Genomic DNA, 24,282 nt, shown 5'->3' on the forward strand with positions numbered 1-24,282 from the left:
TAGACTCCTTGACAGACATTTCCTTAAAGAAACCACTCTTATTAGACTCCTTGACAGACATTTCCTTAAAGAAATGACTTATTAGACTGCTTGAAAGACATTTCCATAAAGAAACGACTCTTTTTAGACTTCTTAGACATTTCCATAAAGGAAGCTTTTTTTCCCCGGAAATTCGATTAAGAATAGGTACTTCTATGAGTAGAGATGGGTAGATTCCGGTTTAAGTGATTTAAGAAATTAAATATGAGCCCCTTACGTTCGTAGTTAAGAAGGAAATTGATGAGTTAGAAAACTTAAGTCGTTTTGAGTGTTCACATTAAATGAGTAACAGAGATTTTAGGTAAAACTGAACTATCTCTAACAGAATTTTCTAAATAATTGACCGGAACTGAACGATCCTAACTTGTGAATCACTCTCGTAACAGGAAATGTATCAATGAAAGCAGTGGACCCCATTGTTCTGTGGTGGTTGGTAGGGGGGGGGGCAAAAACTATTTGTTGCACGCCCAGACATTATGCCCACAATATAGTTTTAGTTCAGGTTACTTCCCATTAACAGAGATCTAATAAAATATTTAAATTGACCCAATGTTTAGGTTGGCGCAACAAGTTACAGAATTTGTTTTCAAAATTTTGGCCATTTTCATAACTAATATGAGGTCCGTGGGGAGGAGGGGGGTCTGTCGAAGTGGAAGTTGTAATTACTTGAAACTTTAACTGGCCACTTTTCCCCGTAGAGTTTTCTCATTAAAAATTTTATAAACGTCAGCGTTTTCACTCGGTGAAAATCTTTATTTGTGGATAGAAGAAACAATTTGTGGTGGTCGCTAGGTTCGTCGGCCCTTTCCTTTTTTTATTGCCCTAATTATTATCTCAAAAAGGGTTTTACTTTCTCTTAAACCTAATTGTAAAAGAGACTGTTTGGAAAGTGAAATATTAAAGTAATTATTTATTAATATCACTATAACTTTAATACCAGGTTTTTTTACTCAATGTTTTTAGGGAAATAAAGTTATACATATTTACAAACAGCAGTGATTAATATTTAATTTGAATGTATAAAATTTATTTAATGTGTAACGGGAGAAAAGAGGGAAAAATCAAGGAACGTTCAGGATATAATATGACAACGTTCCAAAACACGCCCTAAATAAGACTATGGAAGCTAAACTTTTGCATTAGTTAGAAGACTATGGAAGCTAAACTTTTGCATTAGTTAGAAGACTATGGAAGCTAAACTTTTGCATTAGTTAAAAGACTATGGAAGCTAAACTTTTGCATTAGTTAGAAAACTATGGATGCTAAACTTTTGCATTAATTAGAAGATTATGAAAGCTTAACTTTTGCATTAGTTAGAAGACTATGGAAGCTAAACTTTTGCATTAGTTTGAAGACTATGGAAGCTAAATTTTTGCGTTAGTTAGAAGACTATGGAAAGCAAAACTTTTGCATTAGTTAGAAGACTATGGAAGCTAAACTTTTGCATTAGTTTGAAGACTATGGAAGCTAAATTTTTGCGTTAGTTAGAAGACTATGGGAAGCTAAACTTTTGCATTAGTTAGAAGACTATGGAAGCTAAACTTTTGCCCGTCTTTGTGAGCAAGTTTGCATTTGAAAATTATTTTATTGAAAATTCCCCTTCACCCCCACACTAGACTTTATAGTACAGAACTAAACAGACGCTATCGACAACTTAAAAGACTCTAAGATGATAGATCTGAACTTTGTATAGGCAACAAAAGGCTCATTTATGCTACTATTTAGCTATGGGGTTCAATCAAACGCCCAAGATTCAATTTCTTCAATCTAAAATACTTCAAACTATAAGTAAACGCTCCATTTTATGTCTCCCAACCTGGACTATACACACTGATCTTAACATTCCTTTTATCGCCCATTAAATCACGATTAAACACGATACAGTAAACTTCATTTTAACCTGCAATCTCATATAAATCCTCTAGCTAAAAATCTTTCTTCAAGAACTCTTCCTGATAACCCCGGACAAGACGCCTTAAGAGACAGTGTGGCCTCGTGATCTGCCCTCAAGTGAAGAGAGTGGGGACTAATAGTCTAATATTTTGGAGTGTTACAATTGGGTAACTTCTCCACTCGTTTGCTTCATTTAAGTTACTCTGTTATCATTGTTACTTATAGTGCCATCGCGCTGATCTCGTAGCAAAAATAAACGCAAAAAAAAAGTCCTCATCGAGGTTATTATATCTTGCATGAGAATGAAAATGGTTACCAAAAAAGAAAATTTATCAACATATTTACGGAAAAAGAAAAGGTAGCGATATTTTGATTACAGTTAACATGGTTAGAAATGGGAAAACATTTTTCTCAGACTTCTTTTGTTTCCAGCAGAAGTTCTGCGTTGGGTGGGGGCATAGTTAGGGTTGATGTAGTTGTATTTTGTTAGCTGTCAGAACAGGAGGATTCTCTTGGGATATTTTACTGTAGTTTGGTCCTAGAATCATTTATACTCCAACCCTGGCAGGAATATGGTGTCACTTTGTGATTGTCTTGCTTGAAACATTCCAGAATATTATCTTACTTTGTTTTTGGAGCTGGTAAATAAGGATTTACTTGTTTAAGGGGAAGAAATATTAATGCGCTTATTACTTTGAAATATCACTTTAGAGAAAATATGCTCTTAGTATGCACATTTAACTGCAAGTAGAAACAAAGCATCTGTTTCGGATAAGTGCAGCATATTTGTAATTCCTTTTTTTCCCTAATTCCATGACTTTTTTTTTTTGGTTTTTCAGTAAATTCTGCTCAAACATTATCTGGACTACCCGATAAGGTATCCTCAGAGTCTGAAGGAAATCCACCACTCTGGGTGTCACGGGTGAAACAAAATGGCCGCGAGGAGATCTACATTAACAATGCTAAAGTGGTGCAGGCAAAATCTAATTTTGAACATTTGACAGAGGCTGGCAAGAAGCAGGTAATTAAATCATGTATTTTCATCACTAGTGACTGAATCATTTTAATTCCGTGTAAGTCGGAAGTACTACGATCTTTCACTTTCTTTTTGTACTTTCTCACACTCTACTGTATAATAGTAAGAGAAAGCATTGTAATTGTGCAGATTTTTAAATTTGAGTTTTCAGCAGAAAATCGGTTTTGAAATCAGCTGTTTCCAAAAAAAGGAAAATTTCCAAATTATGTATGTGTGTGTGTGTGTGTGTACCATTTTTTTAAAACAATTTGATTTTATGAAGTTCCCGGGAGGTAATATTATTGGCTTTTCTGTAAAGTTAAATTTCTGTGAAATGTACGGTTTTACCAACTTTTTAATTGCCTATTTTTTCAGGCCGGCTTTACGTCCAACTATCACAAATTAGGTGTCATGTACGAAGGTGAAACATACTTAAATATATGTTAAATTCCTCACAATAACAATTAAATAAAATGCAAGGCCTAGACTAGTACCGCAATACATCATAGCTTTGCGGGTCTAGTCTATAACCGCTTACATACTTCACAACAAAATTCCTCATATTAACTCATTAAATAGAATGCAAGGCTTAGACTAGTACCGCAATACATCTTAGCTTTGCGGGTCTAGCCTATAACCGCTCGACTAATGTGGCGCCTAACTTTTATTTGTAGTTCTGGAGAGGGAGTAGGTTTCCCGTTAAGTACCATTTCATGGTAATGTACAGGTGTACAGTCTGTTGTAAACTTAGTGTTCCTGAAGTTAGGAGAAACTTTAAAAATTGCAAGAGAATATCGTGTGAATTTCGCACCACTTTTTTTTTAATTTAATTTAATTAATAATTTTATTTTAAATTAATGAGATGTGATTAAATTTTTTTTAATTACGGCAAATTAATGTCACTCAATTGAATCGATGTTATTAAACTTAAAGTAAGTGATGAAGCGGTTTGTTGGCCAATTTTCCCCACCTTAGCCACTAACGACAGGCGGGCTTCCTTCCGGGCCCAGATTGTTAAGTCCATTCCAGGCGTTTTACGGCCGCTAACTTTTCTAGTTAACAGTTTAACAGGAAAAGTCTTTCCTTTCCAAAGAAAACTGGTGACTAGATTTTCCGTTTACGCTGCAGATCTTCTAATCTTAAGTTTAATACTGACAAGGTTTATTTATTTTTTTTTTTTCTAACTTAAATCTGTAATAAGGTTAAGAATTTTGATCACGGATTTTCGAACGTAACTTTGGTAAATACCAAATTGGTACAAATAGTCTGGTTACTAACACTAACTTGATTTTCTTTTACAACCATCCTTGGCTTGTACATCTATCCAGACTCCGAATCTCGTTCGTCTACGAGTTCATAGTATAACGAAGTTCTCTGTGGAAACTGTTTTCCAGAGGAGTGAAAACTCCATCTAGAAAAATGGGCCTTCCAGTTATGGGATTTCATTCAAACTCGAAACCGGAAACAGGACCTAAGCACCGTACATCATACTGAAGTAGTACTTTAGTATGGAGCGGCTCACCCGTTTCCCCAAAAATGCTCTTAATTGAATCTTCCAGGAAATGAAAAATCTTTCAAATAACCGCAAGGCAGCATTCTACGTGGGGATGGCCACTTCCGCTAATACATCTCTTTCTTCCAGGACCTTCTAGAAAACATTCCTAGACGTCTTAACCAGTTAAGCGTGGAATTTAGTTTTCAACCCCCTCCCCCAACAGTGTGCAGAATTAAAATTACGACACTGACAATGTATACACGTCGAGCGCAGCGTCGAAAACAACCAAAAGTTTACAAAGTCGTAATAGTACACTGCAAGCGACTTTTTCTGCTGCAATCTCTGGGGCTTACAGATTACCAGAGCATTCTGTGCTCATTCAAAAATCATGCACGGCTTCACGTATGCAACGGCTCCAGTTAACTAGAGATGCAAGAGCTTTGAATTCTGCACAAAAGGAAATCATGCTCGTACTGAAGTCTTGAATCTCTATCTAAGGTAAAAACGGGCATTGCACAAGGGTTGAGAGCTTCTATTTGTGTGCGTAATTCCCCAATCTCTAATGTGGAGACCAAACATGTACCAACCACTTATCACTACTGAAACTTATCTTTTATTAAAAGAAGTTTATGGGTGATGAATGTTAATCACGTGCGCAAGTTTTTGGAGTGGTTCAAGCGTTTCCAAGATGGCCGAGAAGTCGTCGGGGAGATGATGACCGCCCGGGTCGCCCTTCCAAGCCCAAAACGGACGCAAAATATCTATTATAATTAATCAACATTACTACCGGTGAGGTGCTTGCTCAACTCCGTGAAAGAGTAAGGACAAAAAAACGACCCGATTTGTGGAAGCACAAGTCACGGGGTTCTCCATCAAGACTACACTGCATTGGTTGTCAAGACGTTTCCTAGCCAAGTACAACATCCCAGTTTCTAGGCCATCCGCCTTATTCGCCTGACCTGGCTCCATGTGACTTTAGATCTGTTCCCCCCCCAAAGTCAAATCTGCATTAAAAGGAACAGGATTTCAGTCCGTTGAAGTCCGGTGAAAGTAAAAAGGGCAAGCCTCATGCAGGAGCTCACAGAAAAAGACTTACAGCACTGTTTCTGAACAATGGTAAATTCGCATGGAGCGTTGTAGAGATAGGGGAGGGGTGTATATTGAAGGTGATAATAACTAAATATGTATAAATTTAAAATAAAATGTTTTACAGCAATAGTCTCTTTATTTAATAGACACACCTCGTACATAGAACCTATGGTGAATGCGGATCGCATAATTACGTACTATATGAGTACAATCCCCTAATAAACGGTCTGCACTAATGAAAATTGAGCGATTCCAGCGATATCTCACGGTCATTCCAAGAAGTTCATTAAATTTCTTGCCCTAGTGAAAATGTGAATAACAATAATAATAATAATTGTAATATCTGCCCCCCACCTGTTGTTTTAATTTAGTTAATGCAATGTCCCATTAGATGCTGGCCAATTACATAAATTAACTCTGCGTGTCCTTAATTAATTCAGCTCCATTTTAAAAGACAGCTCCTGCTTTGAATAAAAATCCATTATAAGATTTTTTAAAAATTATTCTCCCATTTTTTATAAAAATAATCCCATCTTGTTTTGTTTTACTAAATGTTTTGCTAATTTCAACTTTCTATAACATCTATAGCCATTTTCACACACGAAACTAATTGAAAGACTTAACATTAACAATTTTCGTGGCTAAAGATTTAGAAAAATCAACCCACTCCAGTCTGTGCTACAGTTTCGAGTTTCTGAGGTGTGAGAATCCATAAGTTTACATCTCAAAATGCCCAGAATGGATCTTCAATTCAATACCAACTTTTGATCTACCTACCCAAGTGTAGAGAAACACATTTTCTTGAACATTAGAGACATTTTCAAAACAAAAAACAAAAATCCGAAACGTGAAAAATACGTTCTTTAAGCTAGTACTTCCGGTTTTTAGAATTTCCTGAAAAACTCGGAGATTTCTTCGACTAAAACACGTTAAACCGTACACTTTACTGAAAAAGGTACTTTAGAAGAAGAAATACGTTCTTTAAGCTAGTACTTCCGGTTTTTAGAATTTCCTGAAAAACTCGGAGATTTCTTCGACTAAAACACGTTAAACCGTACACTTTACTGAAAAAGGTACTTTAGAAGAAGAAATACGTTCTTTAAGCTAGTACTTCCGGTTTTTAGAATTTCCTGAAAAACTCGGAGATTTCTTCGACTAAAACACGTTAAACCGTACACTTTACTGAAAAAGGTACTTTAGAAGAAGAAATACGTTCTTTAAGCTAGTACTTCCGGTTTTTAGAATTTTCTGAAAAACTCGGAGATTTCTTCGACTAAAACACGTTAAACCGTACACTTTACTGAAAAAGGTACTTTAGAAGAAATACGTTCTTTAAGCTAGTACTTCCGGTTTTTAGAATTTCCTGAAAAACTCGGAGATTTCTTCGACTAAAACACGTTAAACCGTACACTTTACTGAAAAAGGTACTTTAGAAGAAGAAATACGTTCTTTAAGCTAGTACTTCCGGTTTTTAGAATTTTCTGAAAAACTCGGAGATTTCTTCGACTAAAACACGTTAAACCGTACACTTTACTGAAAAAGGTACTTTAGAAGAAGAATATTTTCCTCCTTTCTTAATTTTTCTTGGCCAAATTTCTCAAATAAAAGGTTTAAAACCAACCAACGCTAGTGTAATGAGAAAAATATATTTAAAGGAAACCGTGGAGCCATCTTTGAGAAAAACTCTAAAATTAGTTAATAATTCTTTCGGTGGGGGCAGTACTTCCGGTTGGCATTTTTTGATCGCTAAGAGTCTCTTAAACGATTTTTTTTATCCCATTAACTGTCTAAACGCTATCGCTTTTGCTTGAGATTCTTGCCTTAAAGAAAAGGTCTATTCAAGAAAAGTGATTCTAGGATAGACGCTTCGTTCTATTAGAGAACCTACAGTGAAGCCACGAAATATTTAGTAGATTAGATTTAGATTAGATATTTATTTGGCTTTTAAAATACAAAATTTTACAGCCAGTGAGTCTGGTCTACAAATTATATATTACAATTACATACTCAAAGAAAATAACAATGCAAATGAATTTATTAATAAAGAAAAAGAATCATTACTAATAGAGAAAACTAAATACAATTAATTACTTATTTTATTTAAGAACTAAAATACTACTTATTATTATACATAAAAATGATGACTGAAGCCAATAATAACAATAATAATAAAATAAAAGAAAAAGAAATAGAATCAAAATAATAACTAACAGAGTGTTCCTCATTGAAATAGTAGAAAGAAAATAAAATATAATATACTGGATGCATAGACACATGTATACACATCTTTCAAGGGCAAGAGCCATCTGTGTTTTCAGAAATCAATCCACTATTTGTTGCATATCTATAATAAATTTTCTAATCTTTAAAGCCTGACAAATAAAATGGTAAATATCGTTAATTTGGGATATATCATTGATTTCTAACAACCGAGCAACATTTGAAATCTGATCACTATTGCTACAGATATATTTATTAAGATATTTCTCTCTACTATTCCTATACATGGGACAATTTAATAGAAAATGGTAAAGGTCGTCTGCACTCTCTAAATTACAAATTTGGCAGTTATCTTCGCCAAAGCGATGCAGTTCACCTTTAAACAAAACTCTGAAGTATTTAGGCTGGCACAATCGTAGCTGGATAATCAAACTTTGTTTGCTCACATTATTTCTAAGTTTTAAATAGTTTTCTATTCCTGTCAGACTACTGATTAATCTATAATTACTATTGAAGCGAGAGTTGATAACTAAATTTATATCTTCCGACAAAGTGTGATTCCTGATTCTTTCAGATATACACCTTAAATCAGATTTAAAAGAGTTAGAATTTTTATTTTCCAATATAAAAGTTGCTCCAATTGTGGCCAGTTTCTCTCTTAATTGCGTAAGCCAGTTATACTTAGTATTGTTATTACGGCCATTTTCACTTAACTCCGACAGTTTGTTCATGCAAAGTTTTGGGAGGCGAACGTCACTCATAATTTGGACTTTTTGCCACCATTTAACCATTTTTATAAGAATCTCCGAAATATTTAGTAAAAATGCTTAGTTCAAAGAAAAACAGTTTGACGACAGCTGCAGAAATGAAGGGTCATATGAATGTATTATACAAAGCGCAGTGAAATATAAACAAGAAATCACATCTATCAACACAAAACCGTAGATGGTCCTATTTTACAAACTATAAAAGAAGGATTGGGTTTTCCGAGCCAGGCTTAAAAAAAATAAAACTCCACAATTTCCATAGTTGACAAGGAGGGAATTAGTTAGCCACCAAACACCATCTAGCCAGATCAGATCGGTAACAATAAAGCCACGTGACTTGAGCGTCGTTTTGTACAGTACGCAGGATTAGACTGAGAGAATGAGTTTAAGGTTGGAAAAAAGGGCCAGTGTAATTTGTTAAAGAAATTTAGTTAAACCGGGATTAACTAACACTAAGGGCTCATGATTTGTTGAAGAATGTTTGGTAAAGGCAGGGTGAAAAGTCTGATGTGAATGCTATAAAACGATATTCTCATACTATAATTCTAAATTCTTTAACTTTAATACCAAATTTTATGAATCATTCTAAAATAACGAATCGTTCAGTTAAGTAATGCCTATTTTTTCAGGCGAGCTTTACATCCAACTACCTCTGATGATGGATGAAAGTCTGTGAAAACCAATCAGATATACAATAAATATGCATGCCACAACAGGCACAATCAAAAAAGCACTGCAGACCTTTTTTTTTTAATCTTCATTTTGTTTAATGTACAGGTATTGCACGTACTGGACGGTGTGTTGGAACCAATCAAAGTGACCGGTCAAGATGTCCAGATCTACAATCCGAATGCTTATGACTTTCTTAATCATTCTGAACAGTTGGATTTAAAAAATCATCGTGTCAGGTAATCATCATGTTTTGTTGATGTTCTTTCAATTGTTTGGTTCTCCCCAATAATTAAATTTGTATCCTCACTCTCTCTCTCTTCTCTTTGTATCCCCAGATCGTTTAGAAAACGAGTGAACGTGAACGACAAGAAGAGGGTATTCACAGAGGCTGGCAAGTTTACATTTTTCATACCTGTTGATGAAGGTTTCCAGGTAACCATTGACTTCTATTTTCTAGCAATAAAGTGTTTTTATTTATTTATTTTTTAATTAGCAGTCAATTATTTTTGTAAATTTTAATCAGCTGTTTAATATTCACAGCTGTGCGGCTAAATTTTGTACTTTTTAATTAATTTTATTTATTTATTTATTTTTACTGAACAATTACTGATATCTATTCTGTACTTTTGTAGGTGCTTATATCTGTTAACTGCAAACACGTGTCTAATTTAAATTGTTCCGAGGATTTTTTTCTTCCGTTTCTTTAATTTATTCCTTAATTCAATGAAGCAGGATTCTCACTTGAACTGTTAGGGATGTCATTTCAAACTTAGAAGGAAACGCTCAGACCAATCCGTATTATTACGATCACATTGCGGATACAGTTTCCCCGTAAGAAGAAAATCAAGAATTGCATTTTTTTGTATTGAAAAATGGTTACAAAAAAAAGTACTTGTAAAGTAATGCCTATTTTTTTAGGCAGGCTTTACGTCCAACTACCAGATTAGGTGTCGTGGACGGAGGCGACTAGCAAACATACTTTACTATAAATTCCTCATATTAACACATTAAATAGAATGCAAGGCCTAGACTAGTACCGCAATACATCTTAGCTTTGCGGGTCTAGCCTTTAACCGCCTAACATACTTTACTAAAAATTCCTCATATTAACACATTAAATAGAATGCAAGGCCTAGACTAGTGCCGCAATACATCTAAGCATTGCGGGTCTAGCCTATAACCGCCTAACATACTATAAATTCCTCATATTAACACATTAAATAGAATGCAAGGCCTAGACTAGTGCCGCAATACATCTTAGCTTTGCGGGTCTAGCCTATAACCGCCTAACATACTTTACTATAAATTCCCTCATATTAACCATTAAATAAAATGCAAGGCCTATACTAGTACCGCAATACATCTTAGCTTTGCGGGTCTAGCCTATAACCGCCTAACATACTGTACTACAAAATTCTCTCATATTAACACATTAAATAGAATGCAAGGCCTAGACTAGTGCCGCAATACATCTAAGCATTGCGGGTCTAGCCTATAACCGCCTAACATACTATAAATTCCTCATATTAACACATTAAATAGAATGCAAGGCCTAGACTAGTGCCGCAATACATCTTAGCTTTGCGGGTCTAGCCTATAACCGCCTAACATACTTTACTATAAATTCCCTCATATTAACCATTAAATAAAATGCAAGGCATAGTACCGCAATACATCTTAGCTTTGCGGGTCTAGCCTATAACCGCCTAACATACTGTACTACAAAATTCTCTCATATTAACACATTAAATAGAATGCAAGGCCCAGACTAGTACGGCAATACATCGTAGTTTTTCGGGTCTAGCCTATAACCCCCTAACATACTTTACTATAAATTCCCTCATATTAACCATTAAATAAAATTCAAGGCCTAGACTAGTACGGCAATACATCGTAGTTTTGCGGGTCTAGCCTATAACCCCCTAACATACTTTACTATAAATTCCCTCATATTAACCATTAAATAAAATTCAAGGCCTAGACTAGTACGGCAATACATCGTAGTTTTGCGGGTCTAGCCTATAACCCCCTAACATACTTTACTATAAATTCCCTCATATTAACCATTAAATAAAATTCAAGGCCTAGACTAGTACGGCAATACATCGTAGTTTTGCGGGTCTAGCCTATAACCCCCTAACATACTTTACTATAAATTCCCTCATATTAACCATTAAATAAAATTCAAGGCCTAGACAAGTACGGCAATACATGGTAGCTTTGCGGGTCTAGCCTATAACCGCCTAACATACTTTACTATAAATTCCCTCATATTAACCATTAAATAGAATGCAAGGCCTAGACTAGTACCGCAATACATCTAAGCTTTGCGGGTCTAGCCTATAACCGCCTAACAGACTTTACTATAAATTCCCTCATATTAACCATTAAATAGAATGCAAGGCCTAGACTAGTACCGCAATACATCTAAGCTTTGCGGGTCTAGCCTATAACCGCTAGGCTATTTGTGGCGCACAGCGTAATTTGTAACGAATTGTTTAACGAAATTTGCTTTATCTTTTTCACTTTTTTTTTTTTTTTTTAAAGTTCCTTTAAAAGTTTAACTTACCCCAACTTTTTTCAGAATAAACGACACATAAGTACGTATGTTTTTCAGGTAAGCAATTATAGAATATTAAGAATTCACACGGAGACCATTTTGTTTTTTTATCTGCAAAGCTAATAAAAAAATAAATTCACTAGCTCGTCGTTGTCACACAGTGTGGAGTAAATTTTTGCAAATTTAAAATAAGCTCAGATCAAATTGTATCGAAATCACATTTCCTATTACATTGATATAACTTCCCTTACATCCGTTTAACCATTGTTTACACCTTTATGTTTATTGTGTGTCTATATTGGTCTATTTTAATTGTTTGTTTTTTTAGTATTAATATCTGGTGGAGGGGGGATAATCACAAACTTCTTTTGTGAAAATTAAGATTTTCAATGAGTGAGGTAGAGTAAAATGTGAGAAGGTGGATCTTGATACTAACATGCCTCTGCAGTAAAATTATAGCTTTCTAAGTTTAATCTAGCTATAAAGCCATCAGCAGGAGTCATTTGCGACCAGTTGAAAACTTGAAAAGACTTCAGAAAGTATATATTTAGATAATTCGCATTCTCCTAAACAGAATATTAAAGCATCTTATTTAAAACTCATTCTTACTATATGTAATCAAAACCTAACAATCATCAAATATCTCTCCGTTGCATATTAATGGAAATGGTTGTTATTTCACACAATTGCAGTCGTAGATTTACTCTACAATTTAGCAAAATTTCATTCGTTTCTGTTCATTACATAGCGAGATATTTCGATTCGAAATTTGGCAGTAAAGACAAACCACGAAATTTCAACCACTTGTATCTCCGTTGCATAGCAATAGAAATGGTTGATATTCCGCTCATTTGTAGTCTTAGATTTACTCTACAATTTAGCAAAATTTCATTCGTTTCTGTTCATTACATAGCGAGATATTTCGATTCGAAATTTGGCAGTAAAGACAAACCACGAAATTTCAACCACTTGTATCTCCGTTGCATAGCAATGGAAATGGTTGATATTCCGCTCATTTGTAGTCATAGATTTACTCTACAATTTAGCAAAATTTCATTCGTTTCTGTTCATTACATAGCGAGATATTTCGATTCGAAATTTGGCAGTAAAGACAAACCACGAAATTTCAACCACTTGTATCTCCGTTGCATATAAATGGAAATGGTTGATATTCCGCTCATTTGTAGTCATAGATTTACTCTACAATTTAGCAAAATTTCATTCGTTTCTGTTCATTACATAGCGAGATATTTCGATTCGAAATTTGGCAGTAAAGACAAACCACGAAATTTCAACCACTTGTATCTCCGTTGCGTAGCAATGGAAATGGTTGATATTCCGCTCATTTGTAGTCATAGATTTACTCTACAATTTAGCAATATTTCATTCGATTCTGTTCATTACATAGCGAGATATTTCGATACGAAATTTGGCAGTAAAGACAAACCACGAAATTTCAACCACTTGTATCTCCGTTGCATAGCAATGGAAATGGTTGATATTCCGCTCATTTGTAGTCATAGATTTACTCTACAATTTAGCAAAATTTCATTCGTTTCTGTTCATCACATAGCGAGATATTTCGATTCGAAATTTGGCAGTAAAGACAAACCACGAAATTTCAACCACTTGTATCTCCGTTGCATATAAATGGAAATGGTTGATATTCCGCTCATTTGTAGTCATAGATTTACTCTACAATTTAGCAAAATTTCATTCGTTTCTGTTCATTACATAGCGAGATATTTCGATTCGAAATTTGGCAGTAAAGACAAACCACGAAATTTCAACCACTTATATCTCCGTTGCATATTAATGGAAATGGTTAATATTCTGCTCATTTGTAGTCATAGATTTACTCTACAATTTAGCAAAATTTCATTCGTTTCTGTTCATTACATAGCGAGATATTTCGATTCGAAATTTGGCAGTAAAGACAAACCACGAAATTTCAACCACTTGTATCTCCGTTGCATAGCAATGGAAATGGTTGATATTCCGCTCATTTGTAGTCATACATTTACTCTACAATTTAGCAAAATTTCATTCGTTTCTGTTCATTACATAGCGAGATATTTTGATTCGAAATTTGGCAGTAATTGAAATGTATCAACTGCCAACTATTTGTTGCGTCATATTGCTTGGACGTAATTTAAATTTCTGGCATCGTGAGATTAAAATTTAAATTTTTTTTCTATTTCTTTTTAATACTCAATGCACCTCATAATGTATATTTTCAGTAATAACTCAATGTCGGAATAAAGCCACGATCGCCATGCTCCTTTTTTTAGTAATGAAGTAAGAGAAAGTAGAATTTCGTTTCCTGTCTACATATAGTAGGTTAAGAGAAAATATAAACAGTTTTTTCACGAACTTGGGTAATGATATAAGGGAAAATGTTGAATACAATTCTGAATAGGGTGGCAGCCCTGAGTAACTTTAACAATAAAACTTACAGTTTGCTAGAGGGCAAAGTTCACACATGCTGCAGGTGATGAAGTTATAAACTTGTGCATATTTCTTCCACTATATCATTGCTTGGGAGGGGTCACCTTATCTAAATCATTCTTGTTGAATGTCAACAAGTTATTAAAAGTAATGTTTCTAGCGATATATTTATTTATATTTTCAAGTTATACTCGTATTGCAATACTTTTTGCAATGAACCAAGAAGTGTTGTAATGTTACCATATTTTCTGTATTGAGTTCTTCTCTTTGGAGAAATATTTTTGGGAAAAAAAATCTCTACTGTAGCTGTGTCATGGACACGGCCGTGTGTTGTACGTGAATACGTTTACGTAACGGGTTATATTTTTTATATAAAATATTTTTATTTACGAGGGTCGTTTGAAAAGTCCGTGCAAAGTCAGAGAGATAGCACCACTGGCGCGTATCGAGGTTATGTTTAGTTAGTAGCATCTCTTGGAAGAATACACACCAAGTTTCAGCCAGATCGGTCTATTTCTTTGTGTTTGGCATTCGTTTGAATCGAGGAAGTCGAGTGATTTTCAAAAAATGGACGAAAAAGAATTTCGTGTGTTGATTAAACACTACTTTATGAAAGGCAAAACGCCTCAGGAGACTAAAGAGAAGCTTGATAAACTTTACGGTGACTCTGCACCTTCGATTAGAACACTTTATAAGTGGTTTCAAAATTTTCGGAGTGGCCATATGGGCACAAGTGACGCTGAACGTTCTGGACGCCCTGTTGAGGTTACTACTCCAGAAATCATTGATAAAATCCATGATATGGTGATGGATGACAGAAGAGTGAAGGTGCGTGAGATTGCTAGTGCTGTAGGCATCTCTAATGAACAGGTACATAATATTTTGCATCAACATGAAACGCCGGAAAGATTATGGCGACTGTCTTTTGGGATTCGCAAGGAATAATCCTCATCGACTACCTGGCATATTATTCATCGTTATTGGACCGTTTGAAAACTGAGCTGCAAGAAAAACGCCCACGATCTGCCCACAAAAAAGTCCTTTTTCATCACGAGAACGCACCAGCTCACACCTCAGCAGTTGTGGTCGCAAAATTAATGAAAATAGGGTTCCAACTCGTTTCACATCCCCCCTATTCTCCAGACTTGGCTCCCTCGGACTACTATTTGTTCCCCAATATGAAGAAATGGCTGACGGGAAAAAGATTTTATTCAAACGAGAAGGTGATTGCAGAAACGAATGGCTATTTTTCAGACTTGGACAAATCCTATTATTCGGAAGGGATCAACAAACTAGAGCAGCGTTGGACGAAGTGTATAAGCCTAAAAGGAGACTATGTTGAAAAATAAAAAAGGTTTACCCCAAAAAATTAAGTAGTTTTTATTTTTGCACGGACTTTTCAAACGACCCTCGTATGTATTTAGGATAAAATCAAGGAAACAAATAATTACTGTGTTACAATGTAACTTTATTAATTATAGGACTTTGATACGAAAAGTACCACACAAATGGCATACAAGATACATCGAGATTTCTGGTAAACGTTAAATTAATATAGGTATTACCTAACGTTGTTGGAAAAGTTTCAATATAATATAAATTGAACTCGCTGAGCATGAAGTCGGGCAATGAGCGGTTTAGTGAGACATCGACATTAAAGTCTCCAACTATCATAATTGGTGTAGTAAGATCAGGCTCTTAATCGGGTATAATTTTAGAGATGATTTTGGAATATTTTAACAACGATCGTAACACAAAGAGTTTAATTTCTGCTAACGCTGTGCCCGGATGGATATACACCCACCCGAGTACGAATTTGAAGATGCCATTGGCCTTTTTCGTTTACTAGACAGACATCACCAGCTTTTGCGTCTTTCATTTCCAAATAAATTTCCGAAATGTCAATGTTAACTCTATTACAATCAGTGAAACTATTGATGTTGCGATATATGGCGACTCCACCGGCTTTGCGACTTTTACCATTCGATTGTACTTGATAAGCCCTTTCCAACCGTATACGATCTCTGTATTTGCTTTTGGCTTTTCGACGCGTATAGGCCGACATTATATATTTTTGATAGTATTTTTTTATTCTAACACCTTTATTTTATTCATGTCACTATTATACACTAATGTTTTATATACAATCGATAGATTGTGACGACAGCTGACGATTAAAACTTAAACGAACATCATAGCTTCCTCCGAGTCAAAAGTTATCCTAATTGCAAATCTCGATACGCAGCAAAATGATCTCAAAATGGCGGCGCTTCCCCCTCCTCCGCGCGCGATGTGTCACAGTCCTCGCTTATCGTAATGAATTCTTTGATCCTTTAGCTATCCAGTGGTCTAATTTAATTTTGGATGTAGACGATAGATTCGAAACTATAATGCCAAAAACTGTATCCCCCGATTTTGTTATCATTAGGTTTTTCGGATTGCCTCCATATGATAGCAAATTTAAAGACGTATTCACGTCAAAAAAACTAAGTGAGCGTCGACAGTTAGGAATAACCACTCCTGGAATCGACTTATTGCGCTCCTGTAAAGCTTTTCCAAGATGTCTCTAGTTAGGGAGAGCATTCTTTTCAATAACTGTAACCTCTCCTTGAAGCTATCTTCCCTAGATCTTATAAGTATTGCTCGTCCACTTGAAGATAACCAAACTCTCATTAGATGTTCTTACAAGAGAAAGCCAAGAAATAAAATAATTTAAAAAAGTACAGGTTTATTTCAGTATATAATAATGAATTACAGAGAACAATATTTTCCATCCAATTTCGAAAAACATGGGAAATATAAACACTATTTTCTACTAGCTTGAAATTCCAGCATTACTATTAATGTCCTTAGATATTTCAAAGATGCAGAAAGGTCATTTTTTAGAGGAAAGCTTCAGATGGCAGTTCATAACAAGAATTCAATTTTACGCGCAAAAGTTTCACTTACTAAGATTGATCTAAGAGGTGTCTATGAAAGAAATAGCATTTAGATTGTAAGGAAAATCCAGTGAATTCTTCGGCAATTATGAATAGAGTAGGCGTCTAGTTGCAATAGAAAAATCATTCACCACTTATGTTTAAACTGTGATAAGTTTTAAGCCTGAAACTTCACTTCGTTTGGATGGTGTTTTTTGGCCAGTAGTTCATAGCAAAGTTGTGTTTTGTCATTTAAGTAAATTCACAGCTGTGACTTTAACCGCATATTGCACGTGTCCAGGCACAAATTACTTAGTTCAGCATAAAAAGAGTTTATAGTTGTACTGCTTAGATTTTAGTAAGTTCGCCGTGTTTATTTTAATGTTATTGTTAAGCTGTCTAGGTTTTTATGGGAGAGGGGCCGCAGCAATCTTAACGCGTCCCCCTGATGAAGTCTTTGCGTATAACTGTGAAATAAATTTAAATTAAACCTAGGATAAAGTTGAATTTTTCATATATGTAAATTTTATACGTTTGAGCGGGATAAATATAACCTTCCCTTTTTTCAGTTGTAAACAATAGCAAGCATTCTCCAGTTGTGTAAAGTGTATACTTTGTACATTAACTCGTACAGGTTATCTTGTGTTTTCGTTTTTGTTTTATTTTTTAAACATTTCTAAATTTTTAACAAAAATTAATGATATTCTTAAAAAATAGAATAAGGTACATAAATCTTATAGAACGTGTTTCAGTTACCACAAGCGAAGCCTAAAGTCTGATAAATTAATACTTTATTTTGATTTAATTAATACAGTATGGTATTTCAATTATTATTAATAGTGTTAATTGTTTATACAGCCTCCACCCAGGCCAGATAAGATCGATGGAATCGTCATCGACGGGCATATTATTAAGGATGCTGTACTATTCACTGATCCAACAGAGGATAATAAGGAATATGAGACGTTGGCCTATACGGACAAGGTTAAAGTGACCATCTCGTTCAGTTCTGAAAGGGATGAAAAACAAGTTAGAAGTGAGTATTGTTTTTATTTGGAATTGTGTCTTAGAATCTAAAAAGAATTTAGTTAACTAAGTAAAATTCAAATCTGGTTAGAGGTTGCCTAATGTGCGGTAAACGACCAATGATGTTTCGAACTTAAAAAAGCCATTTCTTATTTTAAAAAGTATTTTTTAAGTAAATCATTTCTGAGACGGAATTCCCGGCCTTTTTTGAACTTACAGAAATAGCATAATTACTAAGTAATAAGTTAATGCATATTTTGTTTGGGTAAGTTTTATGTTCCAAGTAGCAAATTAGGTGTCTCAGACGATGGGGCAACTAGTAAAGGTACTTTACTATAAATTTCACCAATTAACCATTAAATAGCATTACGATACATCTTATCTATTAATAATTATTAATTTCTATTAATATTTTTATTTTCTAGAATATGTGAAAAGTCATACAATAGTTGGTGATTCCTTACATCCTACTGGAGTTGTCCTGGCAGAAATAGTTAAAGCCAATATTCCAGTTAGTAATGGTGTAGTCCATCTGATACATCGTCCGCTGATGGTGGTCGACACAACTGTCACACAATTCTTAGAGGTATAGTTCTATAGTGTTGTTCTTCGAATTTTTTTTTTTTTTTAAATTAATGGTTTTAGTGCTTGGAAATAGTAGATTTCCTACGCCACAATAGTTAATAGTTAAGCTTTTGAATTTTAGTAGCTGTCTTAGACTAGAGATTTTGCAAGATTTTATATTTGTTATAAGGAAAATTTATGGATTTAAAAAAAAAATCCAGATGAAACTGGAACGAGAAATATTTTATGCTTATTAATTCTACAGTTTGTAAAAACCATACATTACACTCTGAAATATAACCTTTCAGAGCTGTCTATCGCAGCCAATAAGTACAAAGTTTTACAGAAAAGCCATGTGAGCCATTTACCTAGAATATGAACTAGCCATTAAATAAAAAGGGAGTAATTCCTTTAAAAATTTGTCTTTGATTTTGATCAGAATTCTTAGTGTTGCATCTTTTGACAGCATTCAAGCGAAATCATAAATTTGAACTTTCTACAATTTTTCTATTTTGAGTTACGGCGGTGCTTAAGAACAAAATGGCGCTCACTGACATTGCAAAAAAAAAAATTGACACTTTTTCGGATTCAAGGGGTCCACAAAATGGATATTTTTATGGTAAAAATGCAAAGTAGATAATCATCTGCATGATTACAGTTCCTTCCTGCTCCTGCACGTAAAATGAAAAATGTAAAGGGGATAAGAATTGAGATGAATAGAAAGCAAAAAAAAGTGCTTGACAATCTGGGAGAGATTTAGTTGCACGCAACGGGTCCTTGGAATCACGCTAGTGAAGAAGTTCCATCTTTTCGTGGTTGGATAAGCTCTATTTTAAGCAACCATGCTATTTTTGTCATGTTCAGTGTCTTTTTTTTTTTTTTTCAAGTTTTTCTTCAAGGAACATCAAATTGCTATCATAGAGGGCCGTAAAATCTGATGTGTGAATTCAATACAAACCACTTATACTCAATTCTCATAGCACCAGTTAATTGAATAATTTTTTTTTTTTACGTACCAGGATAAAAAGGTTGAGAGAATTTGTAGTTAGTGGAGGAGCTCGTTATAGAGTTTTCAGGAGCTCGTTATGAGTGTGTTCAATCCTGATTATTCCCCCCCCCCCTCTTCTCCGCCGAAAAAAATATAACATCTTGCAAAATCTAATTACTGCTTTTGTAATGATCATATTTTTAACAAATTCAACTAAAATGCTTTAGCATAGTGCCAGCAGCAGCTAGTGTAAACATGAATCTTTCTCTAACTTAGTAGATAGATGATGGACAATTATTCTTCTTCCTTGCATTAAAGATGATAATCAAATTAAAATAAAATCCTTTTTAATAATTATTATTAGTTAATAATGAATGACTTAACACCAATTGAATAATAATATTAATGATTTTCTGTTATTTTTGTTTATGATTGCCCACACAAAAATTTGGAAAAGCAGTCATTTAAGGTAAGTAACAGTTTTTAGGTGCTTAAAAAAGAAAAAAGTAATATGGCGTGGTTTATTTTAGTTTAGTTTATTTTTATTTTTTCTATTTAAAAACTTCTGTTTTTTCACTGAATTTTATCTTATTTTTTTATCACTTCGATTCACTAATTTTCATGCCATCACCACTTTGAAGATTTTCTTTCTTTATTTTGATCACTATAATTTTTATTTCTATTATGATTATTAGTTTCATTATAATTTTGGTTCGCTGTGAAAAGTCACCTGTGCATGAGTGCCAGTTTTATCAAAATATATTGGGTCTTCTAAATTTTCTTTTATATATTTTTTACATACATATCTTTATTTATTTTAAAGATGCCTTAATGTTTATTTTCTTATTCAATAATTTAATTGCTATATTTTTAATCCAGTCAAAAAATTGCTTTAAGATTTTACCAAATGGTGTTCAAGACAAATAGTGTTTAGATTATTTGAACAAATCGTCCCTCCCTTTCTAATTAATCTGGAGAATTTTAGAGATGCATATCGAGACGGAATAGCATATATGTACATCATAGAGTAAAATCATTCCTTTAATGGATCGATCAAAAGGGGGACTTGAATATACCTGTAGATAGAAAGAGGAAGGGAAATGGACTAGCCACTTTTGCAGGAAGTACAAAGAACTACTGTATATTAAACAACATGAGCAAAGGATTTACCCTTAACATCGCCAATACACGTACGGTTGATATATTCTACACAAACAGATTGGCTTAGAGACATCCTGTTTTAGCGAAGCGCTTTCCCTTTGCTCATTTACAAAAAGCTCTAGTTTGCAGAAATTAAGTTTTAAGATTAAAGGCCCTTTTTGTAGAAGATAGTTCTTCCAATCACATAGAACATCTCCCACCTGGAGAGTGGGAAGGCACAAGAGTTTGGTATGTCTTCATCAAAAATTACAAGATTTAACCTCGTTTCTGAAGTTCCCCCCAAAAGAAGCAGATTTAATATCTTTGGGTGATGATAAAAATGAATACTTAAAATTCTCAGTCTTGAAAAAAAAACTGTGCCCTCTTTTTCCAAGGCCTGATCCTGTTCTTTTTAGTTATCTTCTGGTTTGTCTCAACATCTAATTTCTTTTCAGAGTTTTTAAGCTAATTATTATATATGATGGTTTTGGTTTATTTCGACCGTTGTTGATGGATGATTTTTAGGGAATATCGAGGTGCGGTCATCAATAAATACCAACTTTTTTGCTTTATACCAACGTTTCGGTAATTTTTACTACCTTCTTCAGGCTCTGTACAAAAGGAATATCTATATTAGTGTAATATTCTTTTTGTACAGACCCTGAAGAAGGTAGTAAAAATTACCGAAACGTTGGTATAAAGCAAAAAAGTTGGTATTTATTGATGACCACACCTCGATTTTCCCCAAAAATCATTATTATATATCTTACTAGATGGACCAAACGTCAATTTAATTTCCTTCCAATGAAGGCAACCTAACTCTGTTCAAATGGTCAGAACCATAGTTTCTACACTACATTATATGGGAAACCTCTGAGGAAGATTTCTCTTAAGAACTGCTCGGAGTGGTTGGGTAAATGACGACCTAAGCAACCTCGAACGTCCTGTAATTGCTTATTTTTTCAGGCGCGCTTTACGTCCAACTACCACGACATCGGACGGAGGCAAATAGCAAACATACTTTACTGTAAATTTTTCTTTTATTAACCTTTAAATAAAATCCAAAGGCTAAGACCCGGGAATCGAACCCAGTACCACAATGCATATTAGCTTTTTGCAGGTCTCGCCTCTTAACCTTGTTTTTACTCATTATATTAGGACCACACCTTTGAAGCTATCCTAAGGAACTAAATTTGTTTTTAGCATAAGCAAGAGGATTGATTAGCTTTTTGAATGGGAGAAAATTACTTTATTTAATGTTTTGAAGAATAGATTTGAAAGCTTTGTGTTGAAGAACTCGTTTATTAACATACTTTTTTGTTGTTATCACTTATTTTCGCACTTATATTTTGACTGGATTGAAACGCCACGCTAATAAGTAGTAATTTACAATAATTGTTTAGGTTAGTTTAAAAAATAAAAGACGTCTTCTTAGATCTTCTTTTAAAATAAGTTTATAATAAGAGAAACAAATTACTGTTTGGTATATCATATATTATATATTAAGAAGGGATTTTTTTTTTTAAAAAAAATATTCCATTTTTACTGGCGACAAATAAAGCAATGTTCAGGGTGGAAATCAGGATTTTACATGAAATTTTTGTTGTGTATGTCTGTCCTTGATGTTCTGCATGTCTGCATGTCCAGGGAATTGTAAGTACTGACAGATTGAGATTTCTTTTTTAATTTTTTATTAATTAAATTAACTTTTATTAATAAATAAAGCAAAGTTCAACTAAATAAATATATTTTTTTAAAAAAAAGAAATCTGTTGGTATTTTTCTTTTTAGTGCATTGTTAAATAAATTGGAATTTAAAAATTCTTTTAATAAAGTCTAAAATTTTTCATTTTAATTATCTTAACAAAAATTTAGTAAAACTTGAAATATCAAGGGCTGCATAAACAATGTTTATATTTTCTTTTGACGTGGCATTTTTTTGTGTTTTTATAATATAGAAATGTTTGATGTTTTGAACTTGCTTTCATCTGTAGTGTTGATTTTTTTTGAAGGCAAGGCTATAAAAACTAAAAATAAATAAATAAATAACTCACTTTAAACGTAAAGTTTAAGTTTTTAAGCAATCTTCAAAACAAGGGCTGAAAAAAAAAACCTGGTGTTAACTCACACGACTTTCTCTTAGCTAAGTTTACATTTAAGTACATTTTCTTGGAAACACAATTTAAGCTTAACGTTTTAAAAAAGTTATTTCATAGATTGATCTTCGAGAAAGAACCAATTTCTTAGTAAACAATTATTTTGCAAAAATTATAAACATAATTTACGTTTAATTTTTTTTTTTTCTATTAAAAAATAATCATAATACTTTACAGAAGTAATTTTAAACTTGTGGTATTTGAAAAAATAATAAAACTTTTATAGCAATTTTATCGCCTTTAGTCTGGGTTTGCAACTACCTTATTTTTATATATATTCTTTTTTTTTTTAATTATTGCTATAAAATTATTTCTCATTATTATTTACTTCGAGAAATTCTAAGTCAAATACGAGTATTTACCATGTTTAAGTTTTTCCATGATGGTTATGCTACTATAACACGAACATAACCTTTTATAAGGTTTGGCGGTTGACCTGTTGGTGCTGTGAAATTCAGTGACTGATTTTGGCTTAATGGGTTGCTTAGCTAGAAGATTATCATTGTTATTTCGAAACACTTAGAATTATTGAAAACAATGTGTAAAACAGATTAATTTTTTTAATTTTACAATGTTTTTATGAAGAACAGTAGTGTCGTTTTAATAAATCAGTTTCCAAAATGTATCGTAAAAAAATTATGGGAATCATCTATTTTAAGTGTGTATTATAGTTGGAAACCTCCTAGAAAAATGCGTTATTTCTGGTTATATAATAGGTCAGTATACCCATTAATTAATTCTTTCAAATGCTAGAAAACATTAGTTTGCCAGAGGTATTTTATAGACGTTTTTGTTTGACGTATACTTCTGTTTTTTGTATATATTTACCCAAGTATGATTTTTTTAATACTTGCAGTTGGCAGAATCGTATTAATTTGCTTCTACACACTTTTTGCTGGACATTCTTTTTCAAAATTTAAACCAATAATGAAACTTATCATTCACTAAATCCTCAGTGTTTTTACGTAAAACATTCCTATAATCTAAGTCAATGATTTAGAGGGAATAAATTAATCAACTTTAGTGATTTTGCAAAAAGTCTTAAGTGATGACTTGGTTCTGCATTGGTTCGATGGTGTTATGAATAAATTCTCCTAAATGCCTACTAAGCAAAAAAAAAAGTTTTAATGGCCAAAGTTTCCGAGGAGGTTATATTTTTTTTTTTTTTTTTTTAATATCTCTTTTTGAATCTAACTTTTAAGTTCACCTTACTTACACCTCCGTCCAGATAATGCAGAGGGCCTAAATTAAAGGAACCATTTTTTACCAAAAATGTAACTTTGACTAATGAAA

General features: G+C 33.5%; 1 protein-coding gene across 6 annotated transcripts in view; it reads left to right on the forward strand.

The window, feature by feature from the left end:
• The window catches only part of Fas1 (fasciclin 1 Fas1 domain-containing), a 174,327-nt gene that overhangs the window by 133,328 nt on the left and 16,717 nt on the right, over nt 1-24,282 (forward strand). For 2 of the 6 annotated variants that reach the window (XM_074126620.1, XM_074126623.1), the window contains exons 3-8: nt 2,772-2,953; nt 9,296-9,426; nt 9,526-9,622; nt 11,775-11,807; nt 17,975-18,152; nt 18,568-18,728. In XM_074126620.1, the coding sequence (XP_073982721.1) occupies nt 2,772-2,953; nt 9,296-9,426; nt 9,526-9,622; nt 11,775-11,807; nt 17,975-18,152; nt 18,568-18,728 (782 nt within the window). Of the gene's footprint in view, nt 1-2,771; nt 2,954-9,295; nt 9,427-9,525; nt 9,623-11,774; nt 11,808-17,974; nt 18,153-18,567; nt 18,729-20,154; nt 20,164-24,282 lie in introns of all 6 variants that reach the window. The other 4 variants (XM_074126625.1, XM_074126626.1, XM_074126621.1 and 1 more) reach the window with 3 other exon arrangements.

This window comes from Rhodnius prolixus, unplaced genomic scaffold (assembly GCF_049639745.1).
Source record: "Rhodnius prolixus isolate KJV_2025 unplaced genomic scaffold, Rpr scaffold_3, whole genome shotgun sequence".
Taxonomy (NCBI): domain Eukaryota; kingdom Metazoa; phylum Arthropoda; class Insecta; order Hemiptera; family Reduviidae; genus Rhodnius; species Rhodnius prolixus.